We start from the raw sequence: 16,651 nt of genomic DNA on the forward strand, positions 1-16,651 counted from the left end.
CTGATGGTCTTTCTAGTGACCACCTAGAAGCCAAAAGGAACATATGTGGCAAATGTCAAGTTTGTCGGCTTTATGGTTCTGGAGATTTTGTGATGATGTGTGAGTGGTATTTCACTTTTATATAGAGAGATTTTGGGAATAATTGGTAAGTGATTAAAAATATTGCACCCCATCTGAACATCTGGCTAGTTGTGATAAGCCTTAATAATAATAATTACACAGCTTAGCAATGGAAGCTCCAGACCCAATTATAGTCAAAAGTTAAGGACTACCTGTATCGTATTCTTTCAGTGTGAAAATGGTTTTCTATGCAAAATGCAAAAACATGCACCCATCAATTTCTGAAAATATTAGAGAATGAATTTTGTGAAATAAGAGTACCTGCAATCATTCAAAACTGCTAAACTGGGAAAATTTCAGCCAATCTAGTTTTCAAACAGATTTTATTTTTTTCAGGTAGGTTTTCAAGGAGCTGTTAATTGCACTCCAAATTTATAAACATTTGACATTTAATTTCAACATAAATAGTTCTAATCTAATTTCATGTAGATCACAAGGTCAGCTGAACTTAAAGATGCAGCTTCTTTTCGTGGAGTAGATTTAGAACATATTTTTCAGGGACAGGATGGACAAATAATTACTTTGAAAATTGCTTCAATCCACTTGGGATATGTTAAACAACATCTCAAGAAAATCACTGGCTGCACTCACACAACACATTGGGGACTTAGAGAATGGTTTATCCATTTTGATCAAAACAAAAATACAAGGGCAAATCCTTCCACGGGGAGGCTCAAAAAAGTCAGAATGGAAGCCATGGCCCTGTAATTGCTGTTGCCATCTTGACTTTTTTTTTGATGCCTAGGTTCAAAGCAATGGAATAATCTGGACAGCATTGGCCTCTGCCTTTAATGAGGACACTGACTTCCTAGCAACCAAAGGGATGCAAGGTTTTTTTCCCCTGCTTTTATACTCAATCCTCTATTGAATGCTACCATATCTTAGTCTTAAGCGTGAATACATTGTCTAAAGTTATTTTCTTTTGCTTTATTCAATAAATCTGTTGGGCTTTTATTCATTTATATTTTATTGCATTTGAATCCACAGACTTCCTCTCCATCATTTTACTGTGGCAAAATAGCATCCAGATAGAGGAAAGGTTGGAAATTGCTTTTTCAGTCGAAAGACAGAGGACAAAGGATCTGCTGAAAATGAATGCTGACTGGAATCAACAAAGCCAGGATAGAATGCCTATAGAAACTGACTTCTTAAAGTAACAATCATCCCCTGCTTCAGACTGACAAATGTAGGCTTATAGGTGAAAATGTTTTATGCTTAGTCTCAGTGACAAGGCCAATCAGAATCTTGCAAAAGAAGGTGGATGCAGCAACCACAGGAATCTGGTCAGAAGTCAAAGAATGGACAGATATCTTAAGGGTGCCACATACCTAGAGCATATACTATGAGCCAATAGCAATCCAGATTGATGAGCTGTGTGGAATGCAAAGTGGGAAAAAGACAGGACATATCTACAAGTGTGGACATCAGTTCCTGCATGGACATAGGGAAATCAGGAAAGCAAAAGGTGTTCATTGTTACCTCGTCAATCGCTGAAGCAATCAATAATAATTTGAAGTTTTCAGCAGTGGCGGATTAAGGCTTACTGGTGCCCTAAGCATTGACAAATCTTGGTGCCCCCCCCCCCCACAAATGAAGCCATATTCTTAACTTTGTGGTGCCCCCTTTAAGTCTGGTGCTCTAAGCATGTGCTTAGTATGCTTAATGGTTAATACACCACTAGTTTTCAGGCTCAAAAGAGTATGTTTATCTTTTCTGGGGAAAAACACAGAAGGGATTTGTCATTGCCTGTTGCCTACAGTGCTTCTTTTAACATAATAGCTGGTCCTGAGTGCAATAATCTAAATCTCTGGGGGATTCACTAACTCTCAGCAAGATCCTTTCAACCTCTATCTAATTTCCTTTAAATAAGTCTGCTGCCAACTCTTTTATCAGCAGGAGGAATCTTAAGGGCAATTTTCCCCTTCCTTCTGTAGATCCAGTAAGAGACCCTCATAATCTAAAGTGATATACAGACAAACACAACTTTACTTTATACTTGTATGAAGAAACAGATACAGAGCAATACAGACAATATTACAAAGGTATCCATAGATAAACAGAACTTTATAGAACAGGAGTTTTCAATTTACTGGGAATGAAGCTCTTTGTTAGAAAGATTTGATCAGAGATTAAAGCCCTCTTAAAGATGCAGGACATCTGAAAAGTAGAGTACACATTTACACACATTCTTCCTTGTTCATTGCAAAATATCCACAATTTTTGCAAAAGCGCTAATGCAGCTGTTTTTCTTTCATTCTTTTTTTCACACCCCTTTTTAAAAATTATATGAGTTAAAATTCCTCCATCTAGTCTGTCAGAAGCTGATCTACTTCTCATCTTGATTTGGTAAACTAAAATAATTCCCTGGCCAAATTCAGTGGGTAGTCCTTACTGATAAAGCTTCTGGACTATTTAGACATCAAACCAAATACAACAATTATTTGAATCTTTTCCATCCCCCAAGTTGTCCACTTCATTTACAGGCAGCAAAATAATCCTAATGCTCCCCCACTGTTTTTTTTTTTTTACTCATGAATTGTCTTTCTCTGTTTTGCTTTAAATTTAAATGTTTATTCCTTTTGTTTTCCTAAGCTTCCTAAAGGGTGCACATATGTATGTTTTTGTATTTTCATTTTCCAGTTTAACCAACAGCCCCAGGATTTCCTGATGATCTATGATTCAAGTAGAGATTAGATCTGTCTCATTTAGTTTCTTGGAAATCATATAAGTTCAGCTACTATGAGTTCATTTGAAGATCTTTCTTTTCATGCTTCCTGTATGATTGCCTGCATTTTTCTGGGAATGGCTCGGCAAGGTTTGGTATAGATCAGGGGTGGGCAAACTTTTTGGCTCGGGGGCCTCATTGACTTTTAAAATTTGACAGATAGGCCGCCACCTTGTATCGAAATGCCTGTCATTACAAGTGAAAATCAAATGAATGCAATCATTCAACCATTCACATCAAACCTTAATTCTGTACCAATCTTCGGCGGGCCGGATTAAAAAGACCAACGGGCCGGATGTGGCCCCCGGGCCGTAGTTTGCCCACCCCTGGTATAGATGCAAGTTTTGTCAGATTCTGAATAGTAGAATTGAACAAACTGAGAACTATCACAACTGACCAATATATGATAAGTCAATGATTACTGGTCAATAGTGAGAGCTATCACACTATCCACCAATAATCATTGACATCATATATTGATAAGTTGAATCTCTCGACTTGTAGATATTGGCATCCGAATAACAAAGAGGATGGAAATGATATCATGACCTTATTATGCAAATTATATAAATACTTTGTGTTATTTGCATGATGACGATCAAGATGTCATCACTGTGGCTTTCATCAAAGATATTTCTGTGTCCTGTGCAAAGTTGTATTACAGCACTCCCTATATTTTGGCTCATCTTCCAATTTTGTTAGGAATTTCAAAAAGGCCCCCTCTTCTTTTTCTTTCAGTTTTTGAGCTTTATATTTATAATTTTCAGACCTAGAATTTTTTTTGCCTTTGTTGGAAGTTTTACCCTATTTGCATAGTAAATCATTTTAATTATGTCAACATCCATTATTTTCATATGGCAACAATTCCATGAAATTATACTTAACTCTCAGGCAGGTGGACTGTCTTTCAGAGTGTGTCATTACTACTTTTTCCGTTTTTATTTTGGTTTGCAACTTTAGTGTTCCCTAAAATTTTGCATCTCTAAGCTGGTATTTACTCAGCCTTAGCCAAGTGCAAGCCTTGTTTATGTCAAATGTTTCATGGGCTTAGTTTTAGCAAGTTCTCAGTTGCCTAAAGTTTTAATAAAATAATCTAGTTCTTTCTTTATGGGAAACCAGCAGTTTTATTAGATGGACTGACCCTGATGATGGAACATATTATATGCTGTCCCAAAAGCATAACTGATGTGATAATCTGATTCAGAAAGCCATGCTGTAAAAGCATCAATTGGCATTCTTCCATTTACCTTCATCTTTTAGATGGAATCATAGATTTTGTTTTTCATAATAATGAATGAATAAACTATTGGAGCTTTGCAAACTGATATCTTATTAACTTCACTCCAGTTTCCATTTAGTCCAACCACAATTTCTATATAGCTGGAGGGACTACGATGACTCCAGGAAAACCAGTTGTATCCTTGCCACAATCAGAAATAATAGAAACAGAGCGGCCAATATCCACTTGGAAAACCATGTTCACTAATAATTTCAGAAACTATCTTCAGAAATACTTTGTTTATTTGGCTTTCTAACTTAAACCTATTGCCCCATAACCTGTTGAAATCAAGGCTTGGGGGCAGTTTGCTTGCTTCTCTTAATCTACTGGCATCATATGATTTTTTAAATTGTAAACAAACATTTTGTTGTTCCTAGGTAGAACAGCTTTGCCCTGTGGTCTAAAACTTGGTAAGTCCACTCTTAAGGGTTTGTTTACCTTTGAAACCTGCAGTTCTGCCTTCTTCATTATGACCTGTGGAATCCCAAGGCTTATTTGCACTTAAAAAAACATGCTAATCCACTTGGGCCTGAGCAATTAGAACCCATGAGTCTATACTTCTGCCCTTTTAAAATTTGCCATTTCAGCTGGGATATTGCTGAGTTTTCTGGTTCTGACGCTACTTTAACTCAGTTTGAGCTCTTTGATAATTACTATGGATGACTTGAAGCTTTCCCATTTTGCAAAGAAATATGCTGCACACAGCTCTCCCATTTCTTGCTCTTGTCACGTTGATACTAATATTATTTTCTACATAATAGGCATATTCTGATGTGCTAATTTCATAACTAGTGAACTGGTTTTATTGCTTAGTGTTACCATTTATTTATTTAAAACATTTACTTAGTTGCCCATATTCTAGCCAACTTTGAATGGCTCCATTGTCCTCAAGACAATATAAATGAAACAGTACAGTACAAATAAAATTTGTACTGTTTGATTGGAGATGGGTAGGTGGAAATCTCTTCCTCCTTTCTCAATAAAATCAAAGTTCAGTGACCCCAAATCAGAAAAAGATACATAAAGGACTATTCACACATTATATCTAATCTCTATTGCCATTTCAAAGCAATCTATAATACCACTACCTCCTATATTCTCTCGGCTCGCATCCCAGCCCTTCTTACACATCCTGGCATGTTCAAGAGGCATTTTCTGGGTGCAACAGTATTGGTTAAGTGCTACAATTTCTCTCAAGCCAAATTGGCAAACTCTGCCTCCATTCTAATGTTAAAATTAGAGAAAAACACAGGACTACTTCTCAATCAGCAGCATAATTAAGAGTATAGAGAAAGAGTTTTAATGTAGCAAACCTGAGTACACATAAGCCAGAAATAAGCATAATTTTCTTCTCTGCCTTCTGCCAGCACATTTCCCCCATTTCTGGATTGCTAAATTCTATGTTCATAAAAATACAACCCATTGTTTTGTATTTTTAAAATAGATTAAGAAAAAGAAAATTATGTCAATAGTCATACACATTTTTGCCAAGAAACTGAGTGCTGAACATGAAAAGAAGTTGATTATATGAAACTCTGCACTATGGAACTATAGCATCCAAAGAAATGGTTTACAGAATCCTAATTAAGACAGTATTTATAATGCCTAGTGTGTAGTTTCCCCAACTTACATTTATTTTAATTACTATAAGAATTGGGCTGTCTTCTTAATTGCTAACTTAAATAGCCTTCAAAAAGGGTAGCTAAAAGTTTAGGTACAATATTCTACACAATACAGGAAAATAATCAAGTAAACTTCTGCTCTATTTTTTTTTTACTGGCATATAGGAAGAGCTCTTTCTTCAGAGCTATTTCCCAATATAGTTTCATCTTGCTTATTGGAAAAACTGGATGCAAAGTATGATGCATCCATTTATAATTTTAAACTAAGTTATTAAATGAATAGAAGTAGAGTGAATGGGAAAATCTGTCCAAGATTTTTCCTTCCTTTCTATAACATTTATGATTGCTAGATCAACACTATGAAGTTCAACTGATGTTTCCCCAGTCTTATCCACATTCTTGCAAACAAATGAATATTTAATGGTTTGAGTCACCCTACAATTGAGGAGGAGAAAGTTTCAATAGAAGCACTGGACTGTATTTCACTTTTATTTCCCATAAGTTTTAGGATATTTCCCATCTAATGACTTTGTATTTGTGTATTAAACTTGCTAACCACCATTATTATTGCCAATTAAGACTCATTCTTTAGGGTTGGAGAGCCTTGAGGAGCTGCAACTCCTGGGGGAAGAATCAACAATAGGAGTAATTATTACTGTGACCAATTTGATCCCTGCAAGGAAAGTTATATGTGTCAGACTGTTAGCTTGTAAAAGATAATCTAATAATTAGTGGCAAACAAACTATAAGTATTCTATATCCCTTCCTATGCTCAAACTAGGGAAAGAAACGATAGCTGTATGCTGTTACTGTAAAGAAAATTTTCTACCTCCATCTGCATGCAAACGTCTGGGAAAAATACTTTGAACAATAGATGTGTCACAAGTGAAACACTAATCCCCAGAGCTATTTACTTAGGATCGAGACCACTTTTAGACATGTCTTCTACTTTTCCGTCCTTCATCCAGTGCATATCTAGAGGGCTCATGGCTTCCAGAAATACTTTTGGTTAAACACAAATGGTAATTAAAGAGGAAGAGGAAAAGCAAGTGTTTTCTTTCATAAAATGCTTTCATTTACTATACATTAGGGTTTAAAAAAATAATTATGTACTCTGGCAGCAGTCATTTCTTTTGGTTATAAAAGTTTACATCTTCAGCAAATGCAATTGTTGTGCACCATCGAAGATATTTAAAGGACTCAGAAATAGGCTTCCTTAGTGTACATGTATTAGTTTTTCAGCTGCAGTTTATACATTCTCAGCATGATTGATAACAAAGAAAATATGCCAATAGCATGAGGCATTTGGAATATGGTCAATAAGAATCCATTCATTCTGTTTAAAGATTTATATGATAAAGATTGGCTTGGGATAGAACTTCTGAAATACTTTTTCTTGAACAAAATAAATTTTCAGAACTTTTTTTTAATAGTCAAAACAAGATTCAATGAATAGAGTGGCTCAATGAATCACAAAGCTGAACATATTTTTCTAGATAAAAATGGCAATAGTAGGAATTTCCAGGAATATATAGTACATTGTGTAAAATTAAATTATCTATGTTATAGTTTTTAAAATGTATCATGCACATTTTTTGGTCAATGGCTCATTGCTGTCCTGAAATGATATAAAATTGTTGCAGTGACATAGCTTAAGAAACCTACAAATAGTCATAAATATAGATTTTTTTAAAATTGATGTTTTATTAAGAAAAGAATTCCTCAGTTTATTCATCTATGACTAGCAAAAATATATGTATTTCTGTGATTGTTGTAAGCTAGGCCACCAATTTAAAATCCAGCCTTTTTGACCTGAAAATGCTAGGGAATTGGAACATAAATATATCTTTAAAACATTTCTGGTTTAAAAGCAAGAACAATTTTTTAAAAAGATAAATATAACAGGCAGCTCATTATACAACTTTTACGTATAAACAGCTGATAAATCACAGGTCTTATTTTGCAGTACGATAGGCACAATCCAAAAAGCTAAGCATTTTTAACACCCCTGATTTCAGAGGGTGAGTCAAAATATAGGCTTAAATGCATTTTAGTAGAATACGCAAGACTCAGCTATGGCTGAAATGTGTCTTTTTTTAATCTGACAATGTTTAAAGCCTTTTTTCTCTTTTTCTTTCTAGCAGACAAAAAATTAAAGCAATTAGGTCTTTACAGTTTCACAAGAGGAATATGTAATATTCCTTAGCTGTTCCACAACCAGTCATGATAATCAGTGCAACATTATGACTACAACATGTGTAATATCTAGGAACTCTTTAAAAAAAATCTTTCCTTCAGGCCATGATAAAAATGAATGAAATTCTAATATCTTGCTTTCATGTTTAAAATAGCTTTTATGAACTGATGCCTATTTTATAAGATTTACACTCTTAGACAGACAAATAAGGGCTGACCAGACTGTATGGCTGGCATGCTTACAATACAAATCATGCAACATGGTTCACATGTGATAAACAAGAACAAAGAAGCCCAATCAAAACTCTTCACTTCCATTTGTCAGACATTATAAGTTTGATCATAAATATATGAAAGGTATCAATTTGCATATATCTTCTCAAACTTATTTCTATCTGTATGGAATATCTAACTTCCATGTCCAGGAGCTATCTAATTTTTTTCTTCTTTTTTGGGGATTTACACAGTATTCCCAATTTCTAGCATATGCAAATGGCAAAAGCCTCCAAATTGAACTCAGACAACTGAAGCACTTGATGTTAAAAGAAAACAAAAAAAACCCCAAAGAATAAATATTAAAGACATCAGGTGGAATGAAAATAACCAAGGTCATATATGTATATAGGAGAGAGCAGAAGGACTAAGGGCACAAGGGTTCGACGAAGCAGGAGGATCAGTTCTTTCAATAAGGCTTAGACATTATTCCAGACTACAGTAATACAATTTACGATACACATACAGTACTTTAGGAAAGTTGAAGTGAATATTAACAGTGGCTAATAAAAGAACCAGAGATAGTACAACAGTCAAGAGGACTTCCTTCAAAAAAACAGATTTTTTTGATCAAATGGGAAGAATGGAAAAGAGCATAAACTACCATGGCTAAAAGATGCAAAAAGACCATATAGCAAAAACATTTTTAAAAACCAAGAAAACATTCTTCAAATACATTCAGAATAATAAATTAACCAGGAGGCCATTTAGTGGTTGGATGACAGGGAAATTAAAGATGTGCTAAAGAGGGTATTAAAACAGTACAGAAACTGAAGCATTATTGGCTACTTCTAAAGATACAGAACAGATGGCAAGCTGGCTTTTTCAAAGGGAAAATTATTTATTGTTATTGTTATTGATTAAATTTGTTCACTACCCATCTCGCTACAAGACAATATCAAATTGGATGAGTTGAGACCAATAGATATAAACAGATGAGTTTATAGTGCAACTTGACAGGCTGAAACATTCTCAGTCCAGACAGCCCAGAAGTTGTTGAACAATGAATTGAAAAATTCTGGTATTTTTATAAAAATAAGGAACCCTTTCAGCTTAATCTGTTGTAGGCATGCCACAGATTAGCATCGGTTTCCTGATTAAATATTAAGCAAAGTGATTTTTAAATCCGTTTTAAAAAAGGATTGAGGGGCAGGGAAGGAAACTAAGCTAGTTTAGCATTTGTTTGAGGAAAGTGGTTAAAATATTAAAGACAAAGTAAGCAAACACTTAGTTTCCCTAAGAACAAACCTTGTGCAAATAGAGATCTTGCCTCATTACCCTTCCAGAATTTTTTGTAGGTATCTTCAAACGTGTAAAAAGGGATCCAATAAATACAGTACATTTTTGAGTTTTAAACAATCTATGCCAAAGTCTCTCATTGCAGGCTTAATGGGATAAAGTGAGTTAGATACCATAACCCAACAGATACTATGTACTTTGATTTTAGTAACAGTCCTCATAAAAGGCTCTTGAGTGAAACCTAGTTGTCATGATACAGAGGCACTACTATAGCCTTCCAGGTGATCCAAATAGACAATAGGCTTCACAGACAATTCATATCCTGGTAAGAACTGCAAAATGGAATTTCCTAAGGATGAAGATTGTTCCAGTGATTTTTAACTTGTACATAAATGATCTACAGATCTCTCTCTCTCTCTCTCTCTCTCTCTCTCTCTCTCTCTCTCTCTCTCTCTAACCTATCTCTATATCATTGTCATTTATCATTTATCATCTCTCTTTCTCATCTTCTCTCTATTTAGCTGTTTATCTAACATGTATATATGTTGCTACATTCAGATCAGTCGTGACTCCTGGCAGCTGCCTGCAAAAGTCATGTAGGGATTTTTCGTTTTTTCTTTTGCAAGATTTAGCTATGACCGAATGATAGTCCCAGGTGCTTATACATTCAGCTGGGATTAGTGCTATTGGTCTCTAGCCTAGCATTTTAACCACTTTCCCAAATTGGCACTCTCTAAACTATCTGGTATGATAAAATTAAAAAAGAACTGTGAAAAACTTGAAAAGAATCCCATTAAACTGGATTAAAATTCTAAGAGCAATTCAACAAACAAGTATAAAGGTTGCAGGTTGGCATAAAAATTCCAACGAAATTAAAATAGAGAAAGATTCAGAAGTCACAGAAGGCTTCCCCCCCACCCCGCTATATTAGGAAATTTGCCACCAGTCTTTGTGATAAACAACAAATGGGTGGTTTTAAAACTAACGGATGGTTTTAAAATCACTGGAACAATCTTCTTCCTTAGGAAATTCCATTTTGCAGTTCTTACCAGGATATGAATTGTTTTCAAAGAGGACTGCACAGGATTAATTGAAGTGCAAGCTATTAAATGCTACTAGCACTCAAGGTTGTGTACACAAACAGCATGCTGGTTGCTAATTGATAGTAGAAAGGGGATATTGGTCCATTGCCCTCCACTTAAACTTATGAACTTTCCAGACACATCCAGCTAGTTATCCTGTGACTCTGAATGCTGATGAAATGGGACTTCTGATTACTTTCCCTTAACCCAGCTATTTATTTGTTCAAATTATACTTTAGCTTTCTACTCCATAAGTTCTCACTTTTGAAAGCTCCCCAAATTAATTTCTTGTTGTGTATTCTCCAATTATTTTAAGAGGAATACAGAAGATCTGCATGCAAACTTTCTATTACATAAAATATATACTTAAAATGGTGAATAGAATATGTACCTTAAAAAATTTTTTTAGCTATTGGGCCATAACTTGAGTGTTGCCAAATATGTAATCAGTTCTTCAAAACACATGAGAATACAGTGATGTCCTCATTCTTCTCTGCAACAGTGATTGTGGTGGAATGTTAAGTTTAAATGCAATAAAAATGATCAAAAATTTAAACAACTGTTTGTATCAGTGAAGCTAATTGCAACCTGTTTTCAAAGTGGAAATATAATTGGAAATATTAAATGCATGTAATGTATAAAAGCTTCTAAAATTTATTTTGATTATAGTATATGCATTAGAAAGTTATTAAGTCTACTGACTTTTTAAAGTGTTTTCAAGGGAAAAATGTATGCATAACATTATTTATAACACATACATTGCAAAAACATATTCTTTTTAAATTAAAATTATGCCAAACTTTCTCATGTGAAGAATAAAGATTTAGGTGCAGCTGAATCCAAAAATGACATGGAAATCACTTTTCTGTGATGCTTAAAATTTGAATAATATTTGTATGGAATGATATAAGTAATAATTTCACTTACTGTTGATACTATAAATTCTATTTGTGAATTTCAAGAAAAAAATCTAACTTGTTCTAAGTGGCAAAATGAATGAATATTTAGAATCAAAAAAACATCAAGGGTAATATCAAAGAACAAAAAAGAATGAAAGAATTAAGAAAGAAGCTATTTTCTGAATAGAATTCTGACTTTATTTCTAGAGAAAAAAAATGGTTCCCTATCTCTAATTTTTCGGACTGAAAAATATGGCTGACAAATTTCCCTTGAAACAATTTATATATAGCTGATGTACTGAACAAGACTCTTGAATCATCTCAAGTGGATTTCCTGACAGAATATTATATTCCTATGATAATATTTAATATTTTTTCTAAACTTTATGATAAAATAAATAATTTACCTTTATTTCTATCTTCTGCTTGATGTCAGAATAATACTGAAGAGTTGTGATAGTAAAGATTGTGATAGTAAGATAGTAAGATTGTGATAGTAAGATAGTAAGATTGTGATAGTAAAGATTTACATATAGGAAATACATTTTGGTGTTGTTTTGGTCCAAGTAGTGGGGTGGGGAAAATCACTTTGAGACAGCATTTGGACTTACTGAAAATAAAATAATAAAAATGCTCCAATATAATGACAAATAATTCATCTTTATGATTCCAAATAGCAATAGCTCTTTACCATCTCTAATTTGTACTTAGTTCAATTTGGAGAACAAGATCTTTCATAGAACTAATGCAATGTCCTAGTGGAATGTCTGATGCAAAGTTTTATTACTATTGCATCCCCGTTTTATGTGGTCAAATTCTGGAACTGGTGAAAACTTTTTCTCCTCATTGAGAAATCTAGCCTTCATCTCCTTCTCTTTTGAAAGTGTCATTGGCAACTGGTATCAGTCCCCATAATCTGAATCTGTATCAGACTTTTATGAGTTGGTGCTACAAGAGAGCTAAATTTCTGCACTTTGCATATGATGGTTCCAGCTTGCTAAGCAAATATTCACATTGCTGGTGCTTTACAGTCTGCTCCTTTGTGCAGAAATAAAAAGTGGAACCCTTTATTATAAATTAAGCAGATGTATCTCCAGATTTTAATGCAACAAGTTCAGAGTCATGTATGTACTTTCCATTCAGATGTTCACTGTTGGAATCACGATGATTTAGAAAAACAGGAACCTCTGTGAGAGATGTTGCTGTGTAGGAGGTAGACCGTGTAGAGCAATGATCACGGCGTCTTTGACCCCACTGAGTTTTATATTGCATCCATTGCCGCTTCAGAGTTCCTTGGACCTACAACCAACATGTATTAGTTGTTAGCAAATACCTGTGAATTAATTTTAACAAAAACATATTTAGAATGGAAATCACTTCAGTCAAAATACTACTCAAGTCTTCTCAAACAGTATTCCCATTTGTTACACTATAACTCCCCTAGCAATGATCACACTTTGTATGGATTACAGGAGTTGATATCCCACATACCAGCCTAGGGGTGATTGCCGTAACCAATAAGTTGCTGTAAACTCAATAATAGCTTCAATGAAATATAAAGAAGCGCATGTGGAATTCAGTTCATGCAAACAGAATTCCAATTTCTTGTCTCCTTCCTAAAACATGGCCTTCCTTGACAAAATATGCTCAGAGATCAGAAACTCTCCAAAACTGTGCAATATATATTCTGGAAATTTGTTATAGAAAGAACAAGACATCAGGATCAATCCTTCTTGTGCCTGAACAAATGTTCCTTCATTCAAGCTGGGCTTCTGCCTTCTATTTTGCTTTCTTTGGAACCAATGGTGCCAGAAGCTATGCTGTTTTTGTGAATTTTGGGAGAATTTGGGGGGAAAGAAAATATTAGCTATCCAACATATAACTCTCAGAAGAGATTTAATGCTCCTTGTGTGCTTTTAATATTTTTAACCTGAAAATTGCTAGAGAGAATTAGTTATTGTCCAGGATATATATAGTAGTAAAAAAAGAAAGAAAAAGACAATAGCAAGTTCAGTTCACACTCTTCAAACTAAGCCCAAATGAATCTTTGAAAAGAGGTCAAAGGAGTCCCACCAAAGTCAGTTAACTATCTAGCCCTGCTAAAGAGTTATTTTTATAAGGTAGCATTATAGCTAAAATCTCTGTCTTGTGACACAAAGCCAACAACCATTCAGTGTGGAAGCAATATAACAGCCTCACACAATGGAATTTTGAAATCTTTCAGATATGGCTTTATTATCTTCCTTGATTCTCCTTCCAAAGATTTTTATATGATCCATACATGCCAATATCCACTTGTGCATCCATTTTGATCTGTAATTCTTAGTTGGCATCATACATTCAAATGTGTTTCATTCTTCAAATCTAGGACCCTGTTCCAATGTCCCCGAATTCATGGATAATAAATACACAATTCAGCAAGTCCAAGCCATTCAATATTTAGGAGGTTCGGGAATCAGAAATGCCCATTGTAACTAATTCAAAAGGCATCCAGACCATCCTCAGCTATATAAGCTTTCTATTTTAATAACTATTTTAATCAAGTCTTTCCAGCTGCTAAAGCTTATGCTCGCTTATTGCCTGAGAGTCAATTAAAGCCATACAGTGAGATGGAAATATTAGAGAAAGTTAAATCCAGAGTTTGAAAAATATTTCCCAGATCCTGTGCTGCATGTCAAATGTAGTATTTAGGCAAGCATAAACAGCCACTAGAGTTGAATCTGGCTTTTATATTATTATCTTTAATTTTTGTAAGGATTTATACCTTTGATGTCTTCATTAATAACTAATTTCCAAAATATAAATCAGTCAGCCATTTGGACAAAATCATTATTTCAAATTTAGAAAAGCTTCATCCTTGGCTCACTTTAATACTTTCCTCACAACAGTGTTGGAAATAAACAACAGGAAAATCAATTTTTCCAAATGACTGTGTCCCATTGATGCAGGTGCAATTCAATCCAGAGTGTGTTATATGGCCAATTCTAAGGGACACTTGTTTGCAATTGATCTCCCTATTCTATAAATTCACATTCCTTCCTTCCTTCCTTCCTTCCTTCCTTCCTTCCTTCCTTCTTCCCTTCCTCCCTTCTTTCCTCCCTCCCTCCCTCCATCAATAGTAAAGTCTTGGCTCCACCTGGTGAACATCGACATTTTAATACAAACAAAGGAGGGAAATCACGCAGAGCATCGCTTCAAATTTTTTTCCCAATCTCTTAACAATACAGTAGTTTCCTTTTGGGCTATGACGAATAGGAAAAGAGATGGAAGGCTTAGAATGTAGAAGAGCTCAGTTCTTCCAGATGACAATCCAACTGCCTCTCCCATAGTGATCCACTGATCATTTTTAAATGATTTTTTCCTCTCCAAAGAATATATCAACATCTTGGCCATTTTTAGCTCAGCTGTTTTTCTGGTTTCTTCTACCATACCAAATTTGGTTCCATTCTGTTTAGTGTTTAGTGTGTTAGTCAGCTGATAGGCAGTCTTAAGCTCTTTCACATGTTTTCTTTCTAACACTGTATTGCAGTGAATAAAAATGGATTCTTCAAGCTATTCTATTTTTTAAAAGTAATGCTCTTGGCTTTTTCTGAAATGATATCACCCTTGGTTGGCAATAACTCACTCTCATTTATCCTCTATTAGGAATAAATTGTTAAAAATCAGTCTGAAACAACTTTCTCTTCCTGTACCCCAAATCTCTGTGATTATGTCCTCCTCAACTTTAAAGAATAATAGCTAGCTTCACAGAATGGTCAGGCTGCATAAATCTGACACCAAAATTGCAACATAAAGAATATTTATATAGAGCGTGTAGATTAAACTTTATATTACAAATGTATCTGGAATGTTTATAGAAAGCATCTATATCCAGTTCTCTACTGGTTCTTCCTTTCAAAATAATTCCACAAGAGAAAAATACCAGCCATTTCAAATCCCTTTCAGGGGCAATGATCATAATAAGCAACATGAATTTCAGGCTGGGAACTATGAAAAAAGACATCTTTCTTTAAACAGAAGAAATATCTTATTTAGCTTCATGCTTTCTTACTAGGTGAGATTGAATGTAGGCTATTACATCAGTTTGAAAGTTAAATGACATACAGAATTCCACAAGTTTGGTAGCCATGAAAAAATTAGGCAATTTATTTCTGACTCAGTTGCCACATATGTGAGATCTCAGTCATTGCATTTCTCTGGTTACATTAGCCATTGAAATGATTGGCCAATAAAGGAAATTCTGACTTCGCTCCTTTTAAGCTAGTGAGTTTTTAAAAGAGAACGAATGCTTATGGTCTTTATAGATATGAAACTGTTTAACTCTTACTTTTCTTTGAAAAATGCCAAAAGTGTGCTTTCCTTTTTTTTTTTTTTTGTAAAACAGGCTTTTCCTGATTATTGCAGGAAAACTTTGAGGCATAAAAGTTTGAGGCATGAAAGTTCTTTTCAGTCATTATTTCTAAGCATTTCTAGATCATCAAAAAGAGAGATGATTTTTACATTACTTTGTGGACTAGGGGAATGAAAATATATAGAAATGCCATTAATCATATCTGAATCCAGTTAACTTATTCTTATTGGACAGACTCAATCTTGTCTTTAATTTACTGTTGCATGTTTCCTTCAAATTATGGCTTGACATATGTGACGTTTCTCAAACAGAATGAAAAGGGAAAGAAACATCTAGAAAGTTGAGACTTACTAGCCTAATAGAGATATAAGCAGTGGTATAAATTAAGTAGTAGAGTGTTTTCGAACTTACATTCAGTTTAGAAACTTTAAAATGGTATATTTATTTCTACTTGACTATCTATCAGCAGCCATGAATCCCCAGAAGGATCACCAAATCACACATTCCAAATCACTCATAAGTAGTGTCATTTCCTTGTGGACAATTTTGGAATCATGATGAATAAATTCTAAACCTGTTTTTCTTGAATTCAACTTCAGAATGTTTCAACCAATCCAGACCTTCACAGCCACTAGACCTTGACAAGTCTTTCACAACCTCTTCTGGGATAGAGATATATTATTCAGTATCAAAAGCATAATTTAAAGAGCCACAATGGCACAATGGTTAGAATGCAGTACTGCATGCTAACTCACTGCTCACTGCCAGGAGTTTGATCCTGACTGGCTCAAGGTTGACTCAGCCTTCTATCCTTCCAAGATGGGTAAAATGAGGACCCAGATTGTTGGGGGTAATATGCTGACTG

At 34.5% G+C, this 16,651-nt stretch overlaps 1 protein-coding gene across 1 annotated transcript in view; it reads right to left on the reverse strand.

Moving 5' to 3' along the window:
• Nucleotides 1–6,946: 6,946 nt before the first annotated feature.
• The window catches only part of CALCR (calcitonin receptor), a 155,688-nt gene continuing 145,983 nt past the window's right edge, over nucleotides 6,947–16,651 (reverse strand). The window contains exon 13 of the mRNA XM_026706218.2: nucleotides 6,947–12,734. Within this exon, the coding sequence (XP_026562003.1) occupies nucleotides 12,513–12,734 (222 nt within the window). The 3' untranslated portion in view covers nucleotides 6,947–12,512. The remainder of the gene's footprint in view (nucleotides 12,735–16,651) is intronic.

Source organism: Pseudonaja textilis, chromosome Z (genome assembly GCF_049901715.1).
Source record: "Pseudonaja textilis isolate UNSWEBS1 chromosome Z, rPseTex1.2, whole genome shotgun sequence".
NCBI lineage: Eukaryota > Metazoa > Chordata > Lepidosauria > Squamata > Elapidae > Pseudonaja > Pseudonaja textilis.